This window comes from Orcinus orca, chromosome 2 (assembly GCF_937001465.1).
Source record: "Orcinus orca chromosome 2, mOrcOrc1.1, whole genome shotgun sequence".
Taxonomy (NCBI): Eukaryota; Metazoa; Chordata; class Mammalia; order Artiodactyla; family Delphinidae; genus Orcinus; species Orcinus orca.
Genome location: NC_064560.1, coordinates 114,117,162 through 114,141,814, shown reverse-complemented (window position 1 = coordinate 114,141,814; position 24,653 = coordinate 114,117,162). Strand labels below are relative to the sequence as shown.

General features: G+C 38.9%; 1 protein-coding gene across 1 annotated transcript; it reads left to right on the top strand.

Annotated features, from left to right (window-relative positions):
• Positions 1-23,823: 23,823 nt before the first annotated feature.
• On the top strand, positions 23,824-24,653 carry LOC101280914 (MORF4 family-associated protein 1-like). Its single transcript, XM_004273915.3, has one exon. The coding sequence runs from the start codon at positions 23,892-23,894 to the stop codon at positions 24,273-24,275; it is 384 nt and encodes a 127-aa protein (XP_004273963.1). The 5' UTR covers positions 23,824-23,891; the 3' UTR covers positions 24,276-24,653.

Below are 24,653 nucleotides of genomic sequence, written 5' to 3'. Positions count from 1 at the left end.
CCAAGGACTGTGCCTTACTTATCTTTTCTACTATCTTTAATTTCCTGCACATAGTTGATGCTTAATAAATATATTATTATTGTGTATAATAGTGGTTGTGTTCTTTGCCAAAAGAATCCCAAAATGACCTATAGTTTTCTTTCTTTATTTAGAGGTAAGGCCCTGTAACAATAGAAAGAAATTTTGCTTGAAAAAATCAGCCCAGTAAAATTCTTGATATTCTGAAGAATTTCATGGACATAGCAGCTTATCCATGAAAGCAAAGTTGAAGGTGTGTAATAGATGAATAGTGAAACTTTTTTTTTTTTTAAGAAACAAGATATATTAAACAAAGCTGTTTATCAAGAACTTCAGAAAAGATTCAGGGACAAGAGACGGTAACCTTACGTCCATATCAAATGATTGCTTTTTGTGGAACTCTACTCCAAGGAAGACAGAAAGGATAGCGAGTCTAGCTTTTTATTTTCTTCTTATTCTGATTCTCTTCCAATATGAATCATTTCTTGTTCTAAACTATTCTGATTTCCTTTCCTTTGGTCCCCAAGGTCTGAAGACTAAAAAATAGACAAGATCTGTTTGGCTAGCTAATCCTTTTCTCCTAAGTAGTCAGAGCTTCATGCCTTAGAGACTTTTTTTCTCCTATTCTTCCCACTGTAAATGTCTCAAGGGCACCAGAACGTGAGCTCCACAAAGGCAGGGACTTTGTCTTGTTCCTGTATCCACAGTTCCTACTACTGTCTGGCCCAAAGAAGGTGTTCACTAATTTTTAAAAAATGCAATAAATGAATGAGAAGAATGTCATTAAGAAGAAGAAATTATGTTACTATATAGTGAATTGTGGAATATTAATACTGTATTGTATTTTCCACCCAGAAAATTCTTTTAGAGTTTTAATGAGACGTGCTTGGAAAATGTACAATTTAAAATTTCATGGTAATTATTTCCCTATAGAAAATTGATATCTTCAAGGCACAGATCTGGAAAAACCTCAAATCTTGATTTTCAACAAAGTAGAAATGTATAACTCAGTTTTACATGTGGTTTATAAAAAGATCTTAGAATTAAATTAACAAAATGCCTTGCACAGAGAAGGCATTTCAGTGATTAATTTAATTACATTGTCATAAATTGTCAAGAGTTCAAAAGACAAGTAGATGATTTGTGAAAAGACACTGCCATGCTGAACTGGAGAGTTTTCCTATTCAAATGCCTTTGGTTACTTTTCCACCATATACAGATAATGTCCCAAAATCCCTAGAAGGATTACTATGTGTGTGGCACTTAGCACTTAGATGACAGATAGTAAATAGAGGGGGAAAGTGTTGGAAGAGGACACATCCCTTTCGTTATTCAATAAAATTGAATTATAATTTTAGGAAAAAGGCTGGATACTTAATATTCCCAAAGTGATTTCTGGACTCTGGGAATGGCAGATGCTCTATACGCATAATCTCATACACCCTCCTACACCCACAGGAGGAAAACGTCTACTTCTCTGCTGCTTATTATGTATGCTTGAAGGAAGCTTTTGAAAGAGGGTGACCAACTCCTTTCAGTTTGCCAGGACTTTCCCAATTATACCAGTCATATGTCCTAGGAAATCTCCCAGTCTCAGGAAAACTAGGACAGTAGATCATCCTACTTTGAAAACTCCTTTTAAAAAATAATAGGAAAAAAAAAAAGGTCATGAAGAACCTAGGGGTAAGACGGGAATAAAGACACAGACCTACCAGAGAATGGACTTGAGGATATGGGGAGGGGGAAGGGTAAGCTGTGACAAAGTGAGAGAGTGGTATGGACATATATACACTACCAAACATAAAATAGATAGCTAGTGGGAAGTAGCCACATAGCACAGGGAGATCAGCTCGGTGCTTTGTGACCACCTAGAGGGGTGGGATAGGGAGGGTGGGAGGGAGCGAGATGCAAGAGGGAAGAGATATGGGAACATATGTATACGTATAACTGATTCACTTTGTTATAAAGCAGAAACTAACACACCACTGTAAAGCAATTATACTCCAATAAAGATGTTAAAAAAAAAAACAAGTCACTGATGGGGCCAACTTTTACAAACATGGACTTGTATTCCTACTTGGTCAGCATTAATTTGTAACTCAGAAAGTCTTCGTTAAATATTGAAATTAAAATGGCTTTCCTGTGGGGTTAAAAATAATAATAATAATAGAAAACTTACTTGGACCTACCCAGGTTTCCTAATGCACTTCTCTTCTCCTTCCTGTCTTTTCCCAATTGCTCTATTACAATTCTAAAATGTTTCTCTCTTGTACCTCTGCTGACTTGTTTCCCTTCAGCTTGTAGTGGACTTACAAGCCAAGGTTTGGTTTATAGCTTAATATTGATTATATTTGTTAACTTCTAAGTAGGTAAATGATCTCTATGGATTTTATCTGAGTTTTCAGAAAAGGTGATGTAGGTACATTGAAAGGCCTTCTTTTCTTAGCCCTCGCCTTTGTAATGAGGGATCCTAAAATAAAAATGAAAACTAACAAAATTGTGTTTACAGATTTGAAAATAGAAGTGTATGACAGTCTTTGACGGCATAAGAATAACTCTTTTTTGGGATTCTCCCTCAGTTTTTTAAAAAAGTGATTCAATTTAAATTTTCTTCTAGTCTAGTGTATCCCAAGCTGGGGCATGCTGGAGATAATTTTAAGTGATATGCAGTGATGACATCATAACTAACTTGGGCAATGAGAAAATTATTTTCCTTTCACTTTTCTTTTAGTAACATTGATTTTGGCACGAACAAAAATTTCATTTTAACATCAATATGTCTTTTTTAAATATCTGTTTAATTATTTTGGCTGTGCCCGGTCTTAGTTGCAGTACATGGGATCTTTAGTTGCAGCATGCGAACTCTTATTTGTGGCATACATGTGGGATCTACTTTCCTGACCAGGGATCGAACCCAGGCCCCCTGCATTGGAAGTGCAGAGCCTTAGCCGCTGGACCACCAGGGAAGTCCCATCAATCTGTGTTAACACCTCTCTAAGATCTACTAATCTTCCTTTGTAACAAAGAGTGAGTCAAGTCTTGGGCTCAGAGACCAAAAGTCTCTAGCTGGAATTTGATGAAAAGGTTTTGTTTTTGTTACATTTATCTTCATGGTTACATTCTACTTATGAAAATAGAAACTTTTTTTTATTTTCAGGAGTGATATAGAGACATTCTTCTTTTAAGGTAAATGTATGTAAATAATCAATTTAAGGGAAAAATAGTTGGCGAAAACCATAAAGGTGAGATAAGGATTACTTAAGCACAGGAAACCTTGTCCAGGTAATTTCCACATACTCAAGGAGAGATAGAGGATAGCCTGAAAGAAGATAGCATCTAAAGCTCCCCCTTTGCCTACACAAATACATGCACTATTTCCCTAAAGCATAACTGAATAAAACAGTGTAGCACACTATGTCAAGACACAGAACCTCAGATTTCTACCAGGATTTAAAAAGAAAACACTTCATAGTCTCTGTTTTTCTTTCTCATAGCAGAATGCCCTTCTTAGCATTCAACAAAAACCACAACTAGCACTGCGGTTGGACTTAACAGATTCCTTTAAATTCTAAGGTCTTGGCATGTGCAGAACCTGGATGGATCATGTGGGAGAGCAGCCATGAGCTCTCCATGGTATTAGTGTTAGAAGGATTGAAATGAACATCCTTGAGTTTACTTGTTGATCTGGCATTTAGAAACAGAAACTTTAAATGGTGTTTGGTTTCTGTAATTTCTCATTCTCTTTTATGAAACTTTTTTTAGGTATCACATTCATACAAAAGAGGATAAATCTGTGAGAGAGCTTTCATCAATGGCAAACTTTGTTTTTATTAAAATAAATGATACCATGATATTTTACCTTCTAGTCAATATTAGAGACAATATAATTTGACATTTGATTAAATTATTTGGAAACATCACAGATCTTATCCTGGATTAAGATTTGAGAAAGCTGTGTTTCCTGAAATACCAACTTCATCAGATTAACTTCTACAATATTATCAACCAAGTGTTTTTGAGCTTCTACTGTATACTCAGCTCACGTAGACACAGAAGAACACACAAAGACTTATAACTCATGTATTCTTCTCTTAACAGATGTATGATACAAATAGGCAGACTCTGCTAACTAACCCACATAAAATAATTATATAGTAATAAATTGGAATAAATACTTAAATGGTAAATAGGATAATAAAGATTTTATATGGAAGTTATGTACGTTTACAAGGGAGTTATATGAAGAAGACAGAAATAAATGAAGGTTATGACAGTCCAAGAAAGTTTTCTGATGGGATCTTATTTTCTTTTTAAAAGATGGATAAATTTTGAAGTAAAAATTAAAAAAAGATAAAGGTGTTTAATGATTGAGATGTTGATTAAAGCAGGATTTGGCATGATATCAGGAGGGGGTGTGAAGGAAAATACGTAGAACTAGTGCTATCAGCTTGGGATGGAGCATGGAGTTTGTGAGGGGTATTGGTGAGAGAAAATACTGGCATAAGTAGAGTGAGACCAAACTGCGGAAGACCTTGAAAACTAGCCTCAGAGGATAAGCTGATTCCACAAACAGTAGAGAACCCATCTTCATAGGGTCGTTGTGAGAATTAAATGAGGTAATATTTGTGCATAGAAATGGTATTTTAGGAATATTTGTATAGCAGTAACAGGTAAACTATATATTAAAATCAAAGAAGAAAATTAGAAAGCCAGATAGAAAGCTATTTCAATATTCTGGACACAGTCAATGAGGGTCTGGACTAGGGTGGTATCATTAGAGATAAAGAAAAGAGGCAAATCTAAAGCATATAAAATTAAAATCTAGTAATTGTTTTTTTTCGGTATGCGGACCTCTCACTGTTGTGGCCTCTCCCGTTGTGGAGCACAGGCTCCGGATGTGCAGGCTCAGCAGCCATGGCTCACGGGCCCAGCCGCTCTGCGGCATGTGGGATCTTCCCGGACCAGGGCATGAACCGGCGTCCCCTGCATCGGCAGGCGGACTCTCAACCACTGCGCCACCAGGGAAGCCCAAAATCTAGTAATTTTTATTCAATCATTATTCAACATTTATTGATCAAGTACTATGTGTTAGGCACTGAGCCAGGCACATGCAGAATTAATGGAACTCAGGAAGATTCTGTACATAAGAAATACATGAGCAGTGTCAAAGATTTCTGACCTAGGAGATTAGAAATAAAGGCGGTTCTTGGTAACTCCCTGGCCGTCCAGTGGTTAGGACCCGGCCCTTCCACTGCTGGCGGCCCAGTTTCAATCGAAGTGGTTCTTAACAGGGAGTCAGGGGAACTGCAATGGGGAGTGGATAATCAGCTCCAATTTGGCATTTGAAATTCGACGAGAATACAGATTGTCCATCACAGTTTATTTACCAAACACTGGGCTAGATACTAAAGCTACAGGAGGTGTAAGACAAGGTCCCTATCTTCAAAGAGCTTACACTTAAACCAGGAAGAGAAGACAAATTAACAAAATGGTAAATGACAATATACAGTGAAATAAGCTAACTGTGAAATAAGTGGGACAGATCACAAATGCTACAAACATTCAGAAGCAGGAGGTAAGCACTGTGGGTGGAGCACTGAGGCTGCTTTGTGGAAGATGTAGTATTTGTGCTAAATGCAGAAGATCTGGTGGTAACAACAATGGAATAACTACTATTTGTTAATTGTTTACTTTGTTTATATCATCTTATTCACATATACTACCTCATTTAATTCTCACAGCAATCCTATGATATAGATACGGATGAGGAGATGGCTTGGAGAGTTGAAGTATGTTACAGGAGGTCATATGGTTGGTAAGAAGTAGATTAACCCATGTTTGACTCAAATGACCATACTCTTAGCCACTTCTCTATAAGGAGAAGAAAGAAGCTGTAGAATTGAAAGTAAGAAATAGATTCAAGGGGCACGCAAGTGGAGATGTACTAAAAGCAGATTAAAAACTTGATCTAGAACATAATAATAATGATAGTTAATACTTATATAGTAGTTACTATGTAACAGGCACTATTCTATGCATATCACAGGAGCCTACTTAATCCTCCAATCCAATGAAGTTAAGTTCTATTATTATCCACATTTTACAGATGGGGAAATTAGGTGACACTGCTAGTAAGTGGCAGAGCCAGTATTTGAACTCAGACATTCTGACACCAGAATCCATGCTTTTAACCTGCATACTATCATGACTTTTGAATTAAGCACAGGTTAAAGTTAAGTCTTAGAAGTTGGGAGAGGAAGATATAGAAGACTAGGAGGGCATAAAAATGAGCAAGAGAATGAATATAAAGCCAGGCCAAGGACACTGCTTTAGGGGCACACACAGTGGGGACAAAAGGGGGAAGCCATGCTGACAAAGGAAATAGAGTGATGAATCATCAAAAGACACTAAAGAGAGGTTTGTCCATCAGAGAGCGTGGTCATCAGAATAAATGTTGCTGAAAAGAGAATATGGAAACTTCCCTGGTGGTCCAGTGGTTAAGACTCTGAGCTTCCAATGCAGGGGGCATGGGTTCAATCCCTGGTCAGGGAACTAAGATCCTGTATGCTGCACAGCGCGGCCAAAAAAAAAGGAGAGAGAGAGAGAAAGAGAGAATATGAACTAAATAAAACTGACAGAAAAAATAACACTGGTTTTCTTATAGAAAGCACTCTTAGGGATGGAAGTCAAAGTCCAGGAAGTTACTAAGAGAATGGGAGAGGAGGACGTAGGGACAGTGACTGTGGACCACACATTTTAGGAGATTGACAGTGAAAGAAGAGACAGAAAGGGCCTGAGCTAATAGTGTTAGCAAGGTCACTTCTCTTTGCTCTCCTTAGGGACTTAGCCATAGACAGTTACTCCACTCCTTCCAACCGTTAAGTTGGAAGAGAATGTCCACAGAAGTTCCTCCTTTAATAAGTCAAATGGAAACGATGCATTAGTAAATGGACAAACAGGATCTCATTGTGAGTTCTGTGATCCCTTTCAGGGCAAGTCTGGGCAAGTCAGGGCAAGATTCCACATGCATTTGACTTTTTTAAATTAATTTCTATTGGAGTATAGTTGCTTTTCAATGCTGTGCTAGTTTCTGCTGTACAGCAAAGCGAATCAGCCATACATATACATATATCCCCTCTTTTTCGGATTTCCTTCCCATTTAGGTCCCACAGAGAATTGAGTAGAGTTCCCTGTGCTACACAGTAGGTTCTCATTAGTCATCTGTTTTATACTTAGTAGTGTATATTTGTCAGTCCCAATCTCCCAGTTCATCCCACCCCCCAGATTCCACATGCATTTGACTTTAATGTGGCATATCACACCAAGTTCCTCACCCATAAGATAAAGTCTGCTTATAATAATAAAATTTTAAAAAAAAGATAAAGTCTGCTTAGTCTCCAGAAGCTGAAAAATAGGGATTTTTAAACCTTGTAACCCCATTTCACCGTATCCTTAAATAGAAGTGGAAGTGGGAATAAGCATTCTTATTCCTTTTCACAGACAAGGAAACTAAGGCAGAAAGCAGAAGAATAATTGCAAGAAGCTCATCTCTTTTATACTTAGGTTCTCAGGGTCTCTCAAGAATTAAATGGTGGCTCAGTCTGTGCCAAGTTTCTAGATGAGACTGGCTTGTGACTCTTTCTATTCTCCATCAGTCACCTACAGATACTCATCACCCCATGACAGGCTCCCACTCCCACAACCCAGTAGTCTGCACTGGACAAATCTGTCTCTATGCCAAATACATAGTTACTTGCAAAAGCATTACCCAAACACTATCACAAATCTTCCTATTAGCCAGGGCTCTTCTCCAAATGGGCCCATTCTAGTCTTGCAGAACAGAATTTGAACCACCAAAGGCTAGCCCCTTGTCTTGCAGAAGCTTGTAACAAAGGGTAGAGGGTGTGGGAATCATGAGGTACGAACAAGTTGGTTAGTTGGTATTTATTTGATCCATTTTCTTTAATCCACGTGAGATGAGCTAAACAAATTGTTTACCTGGTGTCTGTCCCCTGAGGCCTGAGCATTCAAATACACTAAACAGATGATTCACCATAAAACTCCAGTTCTGTCCATTTGTAAAACCCCAGCAAAGTCAGGTTTTCAGGTTAAGGGGGCTGTGCTCTTTGCTGATTTGTAAGTTTTAAGGCAGTTGGGTGTCTGGCTCCACTTAGTGCTGAAATGTCATAGTGCAGCCTGGTTCCGTTTTTCCACAGCCATAAAAATCAAGGAAGGGGTGAACTATCGACCACTAGTAAGGGGTGAACTTACTATTGCAGATATGTAGCAATCACGGTTCAATTTGAGAAGTTTGAAGTTCAAATCCTTTGGTGTTTGTGCTGAAAATAGTAAAAAATGCACGCAAGAAATATGAGGCCAGAGTTGGAGTCAAGAGGAGACCCTCTGGCTACTATGTGGTAAACCAGTTTGGGCTCTTGGTCTGTGTTCTTTGCTTTATAGACAATGCTGCAGATCCTTTCAAAATCACTGTCCTCATGCCATTCCTAAGACTTCATGGGAGAGGGAAAAGGGCCCAAAGTGAGGCTAGAATCAGAAGCTGGAGGTTTTCAATAGCATCACTGTATTAGCCCCAATTTTTAGTTTACCACATACAAAAGATTAGATGGTATATTACTGGGTTATTTTAGATTTACTAAACCATCGGGGGCACTGTGTGCTTCTAATAAACATTTTTAAAGGATCAATAATGTTCTATGTTGAATTTCTTTCAAACATTGCACCACAGAACACTTATTTGATCTTCAGTGTCATTCACTGTCCATCAAGAATTTGGTCAAGTCAGGGGCTTCCCTGGTGGCTCAGTGGTTAAGAATCCACCTGCCAGTGCAGGGGACGCAGGTTCGAGCCCTGGTCCGGGAAGATCCCACATGCCACGGAACAACTAAGCCCATGCACCACAACTACTGAGCCCGCGCCCTAGAGCCCATGCTCTGCAACAAGGGAAACCACTGCAATGAGGAAACCATGCACCGCAACGAAGAGGAGCCCCCACTCACCGCAACTAGAGAAAGCCCACGCACAGCAATGAAGACCCAACGCAGTCTTCATTTATTTATTTAACAATTAATTAATTAATTAAAAAAATCTCACTGACTGATGAACAGGTGGGTGATTGCTCTGAGCAAACAACCATACTCCACAACTTGAATTGCTTCCGTATGATGTTTTATATTGGTTGAGGAAACATATTGCATGGCTTTGGAAAAAAAGAATTTGATCCCGACATAGTTTTATTTTAATAAGGACAAAGGCTTCATTTTATGTCTGAAAGACAGATGGGTCATGCTTATTACTACTATAATCCTCGGGTTTTCCGAATGAATAGAGTTATAGAAATGAGATTGCATCTGAGTAAATACATTAATCTGGTTCCAGGCACATTTTTTTTGGCTAGTACAATTTCAATTGTTCATTATTCTCACTTGAATGGACCTCTCTGTGTAATCATAAAAACATTTCCTTAACAACCAGTACCAAATAATTAAAAGGATAGGATACAGTGCCCTTGTGCTATGATACAGAGATAACTCTATAACCTTTATATAAAATTTTATAAGTAACAAGGTACTTTTTTATCTTAAGACACAACTCATCTAGATATTTATTTATTTAGGCTGCGCCAGAATCTTCGTTGTGGCATGTAGGATCTAGTTCCCCGACCAGGGATCGAACCTGGGTCCCCTGCATTGGGAGCGCAGTCTCACCCACTGGACCACCAGGTAAATTTAAATTTAAGTCATCTAATCTTTATGACTCTGCAAAGTAAATATTAGTACTATCATCACGACTTTATAGATGAGTAAACTGAGACTTAGAGAGATTGGGCAACTTGCCCACAACTGTAAATAAAGGAAGGAATAGGAAAGCAAGCCCTGTCCACATAGATCCCACCCTCTTTCCCTTCTCAGTGTATTTTCCACACCTTGACCTTCCAGTGTAATTTAGGATATTCATAATGTTTGAATGATAAGAGTAAGGAAAGAAAAATAGTTAAAATGTCAGCCAAGGAAGAAATTAATAAGTATTTAACGAAAAGATAGCCTCCTAAATGACAGTGTCTATTAGCTTTACATAAAAATTGCAAACACAGTGCCAGAAAGTAAGGAAGGGCTCCCCCACAAAAAAGGAAAAAAGATAGGAGCATGTCCAAAGGACACAGAGGTGACCTGAAAGAGCTTCCAGTGGCCAGAGCTGGAAGAATTTGATCAAACAAAATAAATAATAATAGCATTATATTATAACCTGAAGAATAGAATAAATATCCATGAGTCCACACTGATATAAATAAATGATTAAATAAGTAAATAAACAAATAAATGGGGGAGAAGGAACAATTCTTCCTCACAGAAGAATTCCAATTAATTATGTAGAAAAAATGAGGCAAATAGAAAATCACCATTAGAACACCACGTAACAATTGCTACAGGCAAGATCAATCAAATCATTGAGTGAAACAGTAAAATCCAAATAAAGTATGGAGTTCAGTCAATAGTAATGTATCAATGTTGGCTCAATAGCTGTGACAAATGTATATGTAAGATGTTAACAATAGGGGGAAATGGGTATATGGGAACCCTATGTACTATTTTTGCAATCTTCCTGTAAATTTAAAACTATTAACTTAAATATTTGTGGAATATTACAAAGACAAAATTCCAATTCTCAATTACAATGAGAAAAAAGTAGTAACCTTGCAGTGTGAAACCTGGCAGACAGCACCTTAACCAGATGATCAAGGTTAATATCACCAGTAATAAGACATGTCAATATCACGCACCCCTGATAAAGGATGTGTTAAGGACATTGTCTCTGTGAGATTTTTCTCAAAAATTTATAACCTCAATCTAATAATGAGAAAACATCAGACAAACCTAAATTGAGGGACAGTTTACAAATTTCCTGATCTGCAATACTTAAAAGTGTCAAGGTCATGAAACACAAGGAAGGATTGAAGAACTATCAGAGATTAGAGGAGACTAAAAGAGACATGACAGCTAAATGCAATGTAGGAGCCTAGATCAGATCCTGGAACAGAAAAAGGATATTAGTGGAAAACTGCTGATATCCAGATTAAGTCTATGTTTAGTTAATAGTATGTACCAATGTTAATTTCCCAGTTTTGATAAATGTACCATGGCTACATGCCAACATTAGAGGAACATAAGAAAAGGGTATATAGGAATTCTTATATAGGTGTATAGGAAGGATGTAAGGAATATAGATTTGTGCTATCTTTGCAACTTTTCTGTAAGCCTAAAATTATTTTGTATTTAATTTTAAAAGTAAAAGCTGTATGTAAATAATATACAGATTAGTTCTCTTCTGCTTCCTATAGCTGAAGGAAAGTCCTGTTAAGTTTTAATACTCTGTGTGGTATAACTTAACAAACACAATCACTACATATGAAATCTTCCCTTCAGAAAGACAAATACTATTAGATCATAAGCTCCTTGAGAGCAGGGTCCATATTTTATTCATCCTGCATCCTTGATGCCTGGTACATAGTAAGTACTTAATAAATGCCTATTGAACTGAACTATGCTATACAGATGCATATATAGATGTATATTACATATACACACAGATACATATGCATATATCAAGGTAAGGGGGAAGCAAAAGATTACAACCATAAAGACATGTGTTCCTGAAACTGAAGAGCCAAATTCAAAAATAAAACATCCCTTGGGCTTCCCTGGTGGCGCAGTGGTTGAGAGTCCGCCTGCCGATGCAGGGGACACGGGTTCGTGCCCCGGTCCGGGAAGATCCCACATGCCGCGGAGCGGCTGGGCCCGTGAGCCATGGCCGCTGAGCCTGCGCGTCCGGAGCCTGTGCTCCGCAACGGGAGAGGCCACAACAGTGAGAGGCCTGCGTACCGCAAAAAAAATAAATAAATAAAACATCCCATGAATTAATTGAGCATGTTGTATAAGCTCAGATGATATAAACACATCAGTCTTTTCCTCTCTGATAAGCTTTTGGGCTATTTGACAGAACAGGTTTACCTTTGCCACCTGGTGAAAGGATGGCAATAATAGCAGTGGCTGACAGCCTCTCTACTTTTCTCCTATGAGACACCTCCCACAAAATGTTCAGAGTTCTCTGCATAACCATAAAACAGAGTCTCTTGATGGTTTCTGTCAGCTGACAGCAGCACATGGAATGACTGAAAAGGGAAATCATGCAGTGGGAAATAAGAGACTGCCTTTTTGCACACCCACTTTGTCTCCCACCCAGCACGAATAAGAGAATAGGGACTAAAAGAGGGAAATGAGTACAAGACTGAACATTTTACCCAAATTTTCAGTGATAGATAGAAAGGGCAGATGGTAAGTGGATCAGATAAGAGTTATTTTTATCTTTTTTTTTCTAGATCCTTTTCTTTGTGTGTGTCTGAATATATATGTGTGTGAGAAAGAGAAAGAGAGAGATACAGAGAAAGGGGGGAGACTGGGATCCATTTCTGAATGTGTGTAAGAGGCCATATGCAGCCACAGTTACACACAGACACTTAGAGGTGTAGATAGAATTGGAGACAAAACTGCCTGCCTGCCAATTCTTCTAAATAAATATGTTCACAGATTTCATAGCACTAATGAACTGAAAAATAACCACATATTGAAGCTGGATGCAGCTGTCTACACTAAGTTTGAGAATATTTTAAGTGAATATTAAACTAATAATAGGGACTTCCCTGGCAGTCCAGTGGTCAAGACTCTGCGCTTCCACTGCAGGGGGCGGGGGTTCCATCCCTGGTGGGGGAACTGAGATCCTGCGTACCATGCAGGGCGGCCAGAAAAATCGAAATAAAATAAAAAGAAAGTCTTCATTTAAAATAAACAAATAAATAAATAATCTAATAATAGAAATTAGAGAGGCCAAGCTCTCAAAGATGCCTGAGTAAGCAGCCAGTTAACATAATAGAGGAGGAGTATGTAGTTTGGATATCAGATGTTAGATTCATGGGTATTCATCATAACTTTATAATTTCAATATATGATATATAAGTCTTGTGAGTCAAAATGTTGTCCTGGGAGTATGGTAAAAAGATAATAGGAAAAAATTTTAATTGGTCTATAAGCAACTGCAAATGTTTAAATTTAAAAAGTCGAGGCACAAGCTACAGTTATGATACATGAGTAAAGATGCTCAGAGTTGACTGATACGATGTCTGCAGCATTGTTGTGATAGCTTTGACACATTCCTGAGCTGGGCTGAGAAATATTTATCATGATGTCAACAAACCTGTGCAGTGTTGAATTTTAATAGTAATTTTAGTAATAAAGATGTTTTTGTTACTGTGGACTACAAATAACAGATGGTTGATCAAGACAGACAAAAACTAGCCCAACCCTTCTAATGGCCCAACTAAGAGAGAGTGGAAGGGATAAACTCCAGCTCAAGTCAGACTCCACAGCCCATGTTTTTTCCACTATATCATATCCTTTCAAAGTGCTAGTGCCGGTAAAGCTCTAACTAAACATCATCCCAGAGAAACTTAGCTGAAAGTCAGCCTTATGGGAGAAATGAAAGCGCCACTTGACACACTGATTCTAAAAGTTATATAGAAAGGCAAAGTAGCAAAAACAGCCAAGGCCCTTGTGAAGAACCAGAAAAGAGAATTTAATCTCCTGGATATAAAGACACAGTATAAAACTTTACGAATTAAGACAGTGTGGTGTTGGTGCAAGGATAGACAAATAGAATGGAATACAGAGCTCATGCATTGATCAACATTTGATTTTAACAAAGGTGCTACTGCAGAGCAGTGCAGAAAGAACAGTCTTTTCAATAAATGATGCTTGAATCTTGGGGAGAAAAAAGGAAACTTAACCTTTAACTCATACCATACATAAAAATCAATTCAAGGTGGATTGCAGATCTAAACTTAAAAGTCAAAAAATGTTTCTAGAGAATAATACAGAACATTTTCATGATTTTGGGGTAAGGAAACACCAAAAACAAGACACATAAATTTAAAAGTTGATAAATCTGACTGAAATTAAAATTAAGAACTTCTGTTCATCAAAAGACATTATTAAGAGAATGAAAAAACAATCGGCAAAAAGAAAAAGAACTTTACAATGTATATAACTGACAGAGGGCTTGTATCCAGAGTACATAAAGGACTACTAGAAATCAATAAGAAAATGGTAAACAATCCAGTTGAAAAGTATGCAAGAGATTTGAGCAGGCATTTCACAAAAGAGGATATCAAATAGCCAATAAACATATTAAATTTGCCCAACCTCATTAGTAATCAGGGAAATGCAAATTAAAACTGCAAATGGATAATACTACATATTCACCAGAATAGCTAAACTTAAATAGACTGACCATAACAACTGTTGGCAAGGAGGTGAAGCTCTAAGAACTCTCATACTCTGTTGGCAGAAGTGATACAACCACAATTTGACTTTACTAAAGTTAAGGACATATCCCATGACCCAGCAATTCAACACTCTGATACCCAATAGAAATGTGTGCATATATATACCAAAGAGACATGTACATAAATGTTCATGCAAGTATTATTTGTAACCTCTCCAAACTGGAAACAACCCAAATATGACATCAGCAGTGGAATGGATAAAAATGTAATGTGATATATTTGTACAATGGAATGATATACAGCAAATGAAAACGAACAGACTATACCTACGTTAAGGATAAATCTCACAAACATAAGGATGAATAAAAGAAACTAGATACCAAAGAATACATAATGTGTTATTCCATTTGTAGAAAGTTTGAAAAAAACAGGCAAGACTGAACAACAGTGTTTTAGAGCACATGCTTAGAGAAGTCAAGAAAATGGTTACCCTTGGGAGAACAAAGGAGATAGTAATTGAGAGAGAGTTGCTGGTGATGTTCTTTTTCTTGAGCTCGGCAGTGGTTACATGGGTGTTTATTTTTGGGATAATTTGATGAGCTATTCATTTTTGTATTGTGCACTTTGCTAAATGAGAGTTCTATTTCACAATAAAAAAGGTTTTTAAAAAAAGCAGGATCTTTTTAATCCCCGTTATATTCCATAGAGGGGAGAAAAGTATTGACCACTTATATGTTAGGTTTGGTGCTCCTTTTCTGAAGCCAAGGGAAGAATGGCATACAAAGATGCATGTCATGATTCCTGCCCTTAAGAAGCTTATAATCTTATAAGGATGAGAGATACACAAAGTATTACAAGGTAGGATTAAGTGAGTAGCAAATAAAGATATCATTCTGCTATTTCAATTAGTTGGGTTCCTACTAAATGTTATATTATCTAAAAAGTGCATTATAAAAGTGATTGTCTCCACTCCTGGGTATATAACTGAAAAACACTAAGTTGAAAAGATACATGTACCCCAGTGTTCATAGCAGCATTATTTACAATTGCCAAGATAGGGAAGCAATCTAAGTGTCCATCAACAGATGAATGGACAAAGAAGATGTGGTATATTTATGTATGTATATACACACACACACAATGGAATACTATTCAGCCATAGAAAAGAATGAAATTTTGCCTTTTGCAGCAACATGGATGGACTTGGAGTGCATTATGCTTAGTGAAATAAGTCAGACAGAGAAAGACAAATACTGTATGATACCACTTCTGTGTGGTATCTAAAAAATACAACAAACTAGTGAATATAACAAAAAAGAAGCAGACTCACAGATATAGAGGACAAACTAGTGGTTACCAGTGGGGAGAGGGAAGGGAGAAGGGGCTATATAGGGGTAGGGGTTTAAGAGGTACAAACTATTATGTATAAAATAAGCTACAAGGATGTATTGTACCATACGGGGAATATAGCCAATATTTTATAATAACTATAAATGGAGTAAAACCTTTAAAAATTATGAATCACTATATTGTACACCTGTAACTTACATAATATTGTACATCAACTATATTTCAATAAAAAATTTTAAGTGATTGTCTCAATGGGAAGAATTAAGATATAACAAAGAAAAATAATAGTTATTTTTCTTCAGTATTTTCAGCAATGAAGATGTTTTTGTTATTGTGGCCTAAAAATAACAGACTGGTTGATCAAAACAGACAAAAACAAACCTGAACCTTTCTCATGGCCCTTTAACTTCACACACTGAAGCTTTTCCATTTCTGTTTTCATATTTGGCCCTGAAATTTTCCAAGCACTTATGTTCCAGAAAGATAATTTTTAAAATCTTATTAACATTTACTCTAATGACATGAAATCCAGCAGCTCTAATGACGTTGCATATCTTTTCAAAGAATTTATTACCCTTGACTTTTGCATAAGTCATGGCCTTTATTTTCCTAGCTCTACACAATATTATCATTAACAAGGACTTCTTATACACACTGTTATCACTTTTATTACCCATTGTAATGAAAGATATGAGACACAAGTGAAATAAGATGCAAAATAAATTCCAGCCCAGTTCACAAAATGAGCCGCCAGCCATTCATTCAGCCTTACGTTTCTATAGCAACAAGCAGCAGCAGTTCCATAGCACCATAATGTTATAGAACCTGCAACCAGTCTAGGCACTGCAATTCACGTTCTCTGTGTATTTAATTACATCCAGTTTGCAATATGAAAACCAACTGTAGGTGAAATGCCTGTGTATGTAAGTTGCTATGGAAATATGGAGAGGGAAATATTTAATTCCTTCTTGGAGGGAAACTGAAGTTCAGGGAAGGTTTCATATTTGATCTGTGTTTTAAGTAAAGAGAAGGTGTCCGCAGGTGTTGAAGAGGGGGAGGCACCTCCAGGTCAGAATGCAGTGTGAACAAAGCCAGGAAACATTGCTGCGAAAGCCCAGAGAACAGAAATTAAACTGCATGGTTGAAATAGGGTTTTTTGAAAGTGAGTCTTCAAAAATCTTTTAAAACACTGCAAATGTATATCCATCTCACTGTGTAGAACTAGTATATCTTATTTCCTCAGAACAGAAGCTGTTGTTCCTCAGTCACTTCTCAAGGACATATTTAGATGATTTCACTCCAGTTAATCTGCATTCATTTTCTTCCCATTAGACACTTTCCCCCTTTATAAAAAGGACTATAATTCACAAAAGGCACTGGCAGTCTCTGATAAAAATATATCTCTATGGACAGGCTTTAGAGTGATTTGGCAACATGAATACTGAACTCTAAGCAGGATATCTCGGTCCTGATCCTTCAAGGAGCGTGTCCTTCAAGGAGCTCCGAGATCCTGCTTAAGTCACTGAACCTGTTTTGACCTCAACTTTATTTACCTGTAAAACAAGATGATCTCCAATATCCCTTCTATTATAATGGTCCTTTCAGATGGTGAACCATAAACTAATCAGCAGCCTAATGTCCTAATCTGATGCTAGGAGATCTGCCTCAGATACCTGGCACAAAACAGATATTTGCTTCCTAAGAAATGGGCTTTCAGGGCTTCCCTGGTGGCGCAGTGGTTGAGAGCCTGCCTGCTGATGCAGGGCACACGAGTTCGTGCCCCGGTCCGGGAAGATCCCACAATCCGCGGAGCATCTGGGCCCGTGAGCCACGGCCACTGAGCCTGTGCGTCCGGAGCCTGCGCGTCCGGAGCCTGTGCTCCATAAAAAAAAAAAAAAAAAGAAAGAAATGGGCTTTCAGATAGAGTTCCTCAGACAACGCTAAGGCAAGGGAAAGAACCTCAATCTAGGTACGTGACAAACTATACTATAATGCTCATCTGTCATTAAAGTTTAGTTCAATTAGATTCAGAAATCTCTATACTTGACCAATGCTATGCTTTTTTAAAAAATTGTAGTAAAATATGCATAACATGAAGTTCACCTTTTTAACCATTTTTAAGTGAACAATTCAGTGGCATGATGTACAATATCAATGTTGAATAACCTTCACAGCTATTTATTAACGCTATGCTTTTGTATTTTGCTTTCTCCTCCAGAGTTTCCTTAGAAAATATTATTTTAATTACATTTTCTCTTTCTCTCAGCTGAATTAAAAGGTAAAGGACATTTCACGCCTCTATCACAGTGGTTCTCAAATTGGGGGCCATCTTCCCCCTCAGGGGATATTTGGCAATGTCTGGAGACATTTTTCGTTGTCACAACTGAGGGGATGCTATTGACCATCTAGCAGGTACAGGCTAGGAATACTGCTAAACATCCCACAGTGCACAGGACAGCCCCCCACACAGACTTAACTGTCCCAAAATGCCATTAGGGTCACTTTTAAGAATCCTTGCTCTTTTTAAATTTTTAAAAATTTAAATTTTTTAAATTTCAGAATCAATATGGGACTCAATGTCTCTCACTCTCAGCAATGGAGATGCATGGTAGCAGCAACATTGGGAAAGTTTTGAAACCTAACGAAAAACAGCAAGGCTTGGGCAGATAGAGTGTAGAAACCAAATAAGGATGAGCTGTGAACATTTCCGTGTGGTGATGCCCTCACTCTCTGATTCTGTGGTAATGGTCATTTAATGACCCTTCCTGTAGTACAAGGTTTATCAGTGGAACAAGTATAATATTTAAAAGGCCAGTTCAAAAGGCAAGAGGTCTAAACTGAGAAAGGCAGTGTTTAATTACTTCTTCCTTTGGGATGAGTTCTTTCTAAGAGGCAATCTCTCCTTGAAATCTGGCTTCTATTGCACCTTGATTACTCCCATCTCATCTCATCCTTAATTTACTGGAAATATGTCTGGCTCTGATTTTGACTTGTTTGAGATCTTTTTTCAAAGAGGACTACTAGCTTGGTTAAACCCAGCTGAGTTCCCTACCAGAAAAAGTAAGTAGTAGTTCCTTTTATAACATCACTGCATTCTAATATGTTTTCATGAATTGGAAATAAAGGGATAGAATTGCAGCTTGTCTGGCAATTGCAGATAACCCTAGAACACTGTCACATCAGTGATCATCATCCTTCATGTGTGCCAAAGAACAACAACAACGAAAATGATGAGAACAATTGGCTTATTAGAAAAATTTAGCAGTGTTGTAAACGAAACATAATTAGAAAGGTAAATTTGCTATAGTAAAGAATATGCGTTGTAAACAGCTTTCAATAGTATTATATGACCTGCTTTTAGAATTTATATCCCTGTTCTCTTTTAGAAAAGATATGATTTAAAGTAATCTAGGGGCTTCCCTGGTGGCGCAGTGGTTGAGAGTCCGCCTGCCGATGCAGGGGACACGGGTTCGTGCCCCAGTCCGGGAAGATCTCACATGCTGCGGAGCAGCTGGGCCCGTGAGCCATGGCCGCTGAGCCTGCGCGTCCGGAGCCTGTGCTCCGCAACGGGAGAGGCCACGACAGTGAGAGGCCTGTGTACCGCAAAAATAAATAAATAAATAAAAATAAATAAATAAAGTAATCTAACCTCTGGAGTTTATAGCTCTACTTTGGCCACCGTGTACACTGTCAGTTCAGTGCATCCACATTTCCTTTAAGAGTGATGTTAGATCAGTTTTTAAATTTCAGGACTTTGACTACTCATTTAAAGAGCATAAATCATTTTGACCCTAGGTAGGAATACATTAGAAACTAACTGAACTGTCCTAGGACACAAATATAGGGAAATGGCCAGGTTGTTAGGTTCTGTATTTGATGTTTTATGAAGACTCAAATGATTGTTGTTGGAAAAAGATCACAGCTTTTGACCCAAAGAGAAGTGATTAGCTCATGGAATGATGTTAAAAACAGAGGCAACTAGAGCAGCATTTCCTAAATATGCTCCATGGAACATTAATTCCAAGGAAGTTGGCAATTGGTATGGCAAAAAAAAGATGAGGATTTTTAAACCAAGACCCAAATTAATTAGTAGGTTCAGTTAAGTGAAAATGTCAGTTCTCGAAGAGGCAGGCATCAGTTAAAATGATTTTTATTTATTTATTTATTTATATTTATTTTTGGCTGTGTTGGTTCTTCGTTTCTGTGCGAGGGCTTTCTCTAGTTGTGGCAAGCGGGGGCCACTCTTCATCGCGGTGCGCGGGCCTCTCACTGTCGCGGCCTCTCTTGTTGAGGAGCACAGGCTCCAGACGTGCAGGCTCAGTAGTTGTGGCTCACGGGCCCAGTCGCTCCACAGCATGTGGGATCTTCCCAGACCAGGGCTCGAACCCGTGTCCCCTGCATTAGCAGGCAGATTCTCAACCACTGCACCACGAAGGAAGCCCGTGCGCCACCAGAGAAGCCCAGTTAAAACGATTTTTAAACATAGTTCCCTGATTTTTTTTTTTACTCACGAGAGCATTAAGTAATCACTGGATATTACCCACACTGGTTTTTTAGCCACCTGCTCCTGGTGATCTTTCTCCTGGTGCTTTTTTAGCCACCTGCTCCCGGTGCTTTTCTCTGGAAAGCAGAGCTAGAGATTGACCCCACATTTTCCTTAAGACATGACCTGGTCACTGCAGCCTCCCGGATGACTTGCCTTCGTCTCTTTTAATCAAGATTGACAGTGAAGGGCTTCCCTGGTGGCGCGGTGGTTTAGAGTCCGCCTGCCGATGCAGAGGACGCGGGTTCGTGCCCCCGTCCGGGAAGATCCCACACGCCGCGGAGCGGCTAGGCCTGTGAGCTATGGCGGCTCAGCCTGCGCGTCTGGAGCCTGCGCTCCGCAACGGGAGAGGCCACAATAGTGAGAGGCTCGCATACAGCCCAAAAGAAAAAAAAAGATTGGCAGTGAAGACATCCAACCACTACTTCTTCCTTCTCATCTGGAGCACTAAAAGATAGGTTTCCTCTCTTCTCTACTAGAAATATTATAAAGTGGTAAGCATGCAAACATTTTTGTAACATTATAGTACATCTGATATATTCTTTCCTTCCCTTTGATATAATTTATATACATTATTTTGTGGAAGAAGAACAACCTAAGCCTAAGCTAATACAATATTTTCCCAGTGACAGCTTAGCTCATCAAATGACAGTTTATGATGTCTAAATGCTCACAGGCATATGGCTACAGTCTCATCTTGCTATTCAACACATGCAAAGTTAATAGGTTTCCTTGTGCATGAATGTTTATAGCAGCATTATTTATAAATAATAAATTAAAAATAATGAAGTACTGATACAGGTTACAAACATGTATGAACCTCAAACCTTATGTTAAGAAGACAGCTAAGAAAGAAGACAGCTAGGACTTCCTTGGTGGCGCAGTGGTTAAGAATCCGCCTGCCAATGCAGGGGACACAGGTTCGAGCCCTGGTCTGGGAAGATCCCACGTCACGGATCAACTAAGCCCATGCACCACAACTACTGAGCCTGCGCTCTAGAGCCCACAAGCCACAACTACTGAGCCCATGCATCACAACTACCGAAGCCCGCGTGCCTACAGCCCGTGTTCTGCAACAAGAGAATCCACCACAATGAGAAGCCCGCGCACCGCAACAGAGAGTAGCCCCCACTCGCTGCAACTAGATAAAGCCCACATGCAGCAACGAAGACCCAACACAGCCAAAACAATTAAAAAAAAGAAGACAGCTAAGTGAACCTTAGGCTAAGTGAAAGAAGACAGTCACAAAGGACCACATACTGTATGAGTCCCTCTATATGAAATGCCCAGGAAAGGCAAACCTGTAGAAAAAGAAAATAAGCCTAGACCTTGTGGGGCAGGAGGATGGGGAATGACGTCTTATGGGTTTCTTCTGAGATAATGAAAATGATCTGAAATTAGTGGTGATGGTTGCAAAACTCTGAAAATACACCAAAATCATTGAATTATACATTTTAAATGGGTGAACTTTATGGTAAGTAAATTGTATCTTAATGAAACTGTTTAAAAAGTTAATAGGTTTCTTTATTATAAAACTTCTCAGGACTTTAATAACTTGATGTAATTTGTGAATCTTCAAGAGGAAGGTTGAGAATGAAGTGCTTACCCAAATGATTTGCGCCATGGACCCATGCTCCCCACCCCCATCTACTTTTTGAGCATTCCCATGGAATTGGTGTTTCTATGTATCCATTAAGAAAGCTCTAATCTAGGACATATAAACAATCTTTAAAGAAGTTCTAATCGAGAGGCAAATACTTGTTAATCCTTGGATAACGATTTGAAGGAATAATTCAATGGATTTAGGTGAGATGGGCCAGGTCTTGCTACTTTACCCAAAGTTATATGTAAATAATACTATAGCTAAGACATATATTCTACGCTTAATCTTACCCCAAGGGCAGAGACGCAATAAAACATTTATTCTAACAAGCAGTGTTTTAAGGTAGTAAATTCTTAGACTTAATTTGCTCCCATTCAAAAATTACCCCTCAGTGGAAGAGGAAAAGGAACAAAGGCAGTGGAGAGAGGTCTCCTGCTGCAAGCATGATGGAGAACTGGCCATCAGTCTTGCTCGTATAGGTCCTGCTTGGGGAATAAAAGGCAGATGCGCGGAGCACCAGGCATAATGAAACTTTCCAGGTGCTACCTACTATTCCCCTCCTGGACTAAGGGAATTTTTTGTCTTGTTAACTAAGCTAGCTGACTAAACCAGAAACCTTGTTTCCTTTTCCTGTGGAATTCATTTCTCAAAGTCTCAGTCAACCATCCCTAATATTTCCTAGAAGTGAAGAACAGCCTGCACAGATGTTTCCTCCAAAGCAGCCTCCCAGAGAGTGAAAAAAAAAGAAGAAGAAGAAATAAGGGGGCACAGGGATGATCACACTTTATGAGTTCACTATCAGAAGAAAATTTTTGTACTTTTTCTTCTGTATCTCTTACACACTGGCAGGAAGAGGTGAAAGGTATGACATGGTATTCAGTCCAGAAAATTGATTTCATTATGATAGAGGATAAAGCCAGAGGAGTGAAAGTGAGATTCACAGCTTAAAACTGAAGACAACTACACCCCCATACAGCTCTTGCATAGATTTGAGAAAACAGAAAGATCTGAGGTTGTCAGGTGAAGATCTTCAAGGAGGTAGTGAAGCGATGTGCAGTTTTCTCTACAGCTGGAAAGATTTCTGCAGCTATAAAAATGGCTGTAAGTTAATTTACAAAGAAACTTCTGACCATTTCTCCAGGGTTCCCTATTTCAGTGAATGGCCCAGGAGTGATCCAGTGGCCGAAATTAAAAACTGTTTCCCTGACTCTATCATTTCTCACCTGAATTATCACAACAGTCTCCTAACTGGCCCTCTGTATACCGTCTATATACTTGAGGCACAATCACACTTGGCTGGAAAAGTCTTTCTAAATCATAAATCTGATTGCATCACTCTCTCTTAAAACTTTTTCATGGCTTCTTATTACTCTTAGGTAAAAATCCAGACCCCTTAATATGAACTTCTCCATAATCTGGCCCTTACTTATCTCTTCATCTTCATCTCTTGCCACTTCTTTTTCTAGTCTCTACACCAGGGGATCCAAAGTGGAGTGCATGTACAAGGCCATCCTTTGGGTGTGGGATGAAAATATTTGAACTTCTACAGATTGAGAAGCAGGAACAGAAGCTGAAGAAATGGCATACATTAAGAGTCTGGAGTGAGCCAAGCCATAACTACGTGCCAGTGGATGTCTAGAGGAAGCAAACACTCTGAGGAAGAAGGGACTATTAGGGAAATATGGGGAAAAGAAAGATAGAAGCACCAGAAAGAGAAGGTGTTCCTAGAGCTCTATTCCTGATAGATGCACCTCTGGTTCTACTTCCAATCTATATACATCCTTATAATACACCCTCCTTTTCCTTGAGAAAAGGGTCTTATTTATATTTTTTAAATGTCCTGGAAGAGTGGTATTTGTTCCATGCAACCATAAGAATCTGCCTAAAAAACTTGGTGTCCATCTATAGGGATTGGTTAAAGAAAATAAAATACATCTTTCTATGCATTTACCGAAAGTGAATATGTAGATCCTCTGCTTCTTTGCGCCCGATTTGCATCCTGCGGTTCCGGAATAGCGGGGAAGATGCGGTCCTTGGACATCGCAGAGCTGGCAGAGCCGGAGGAGGTGGAGGTGATGGAGCCCGAGGAGGACTTCGAGCAGTTCCTGCTCCCGGTCATCAACGAGATGCGCGAGGACATCACGGCGCTCACCCGCGAGCATGGGAGAGCCTACCTGCAGAACGGGAGCAAGTTGTGGGAGATGGACAGTATGCTCATCCAGATCAAGACGCAGGTGGAGATCTCAGAGGATAGCATGCTCAACCGTCTGCACAACGCGGACAACGGAGTCGAGGGCAGAGGGACCAAATGGTGCAAGAAGGTGGAGGAGAAGGCCAAGGAGATCGCGAAGATGGCAGAGATGCTGGTGGAGCTGCTCTGGGGGATAGAGAAGAGCGAGTCGTCCTGAAGGAGGGTCAGCCGTTTACAGCCAATGGATTCTGGTCAACTGATGGAGGTTGGCTGACACCCTGGAGAAGCTGAAACCAGAGAGCCTTTTGTTTTCTCTTTTTTTCTCTGTCTACGCTCTGTCCTCACTTACACCACGTTTCTGCTATGGTCTGTGGTTAATGACCTCAATGTGAGGTTTGACTGTTAAATGTTTTTCTTTGGGGAGGTAAATTTTATTTGGAAAATGCTCTCAAGAATTAGGGCCTAGATTGTAAGCTCTTGCAGCAGTCACATTTGTTCCTGGGTTTTCGTTATTTCTAAATTTTTGAGGTGCTTTGCTCTTTCTTGTGTGACCTGATCGCTCCCTGGAACTTCGAGTCTGTGTGTAACAGATGAG

Coding starts and splice junctions, on each gene's coding strand:
- LOC101280914 (XM_004273915.3), top strand. CDS start 23,892: ATGCGGTCCTTGGACATCGCAGAGCTGGCAGAGCCGGAGGAGGTGGAG.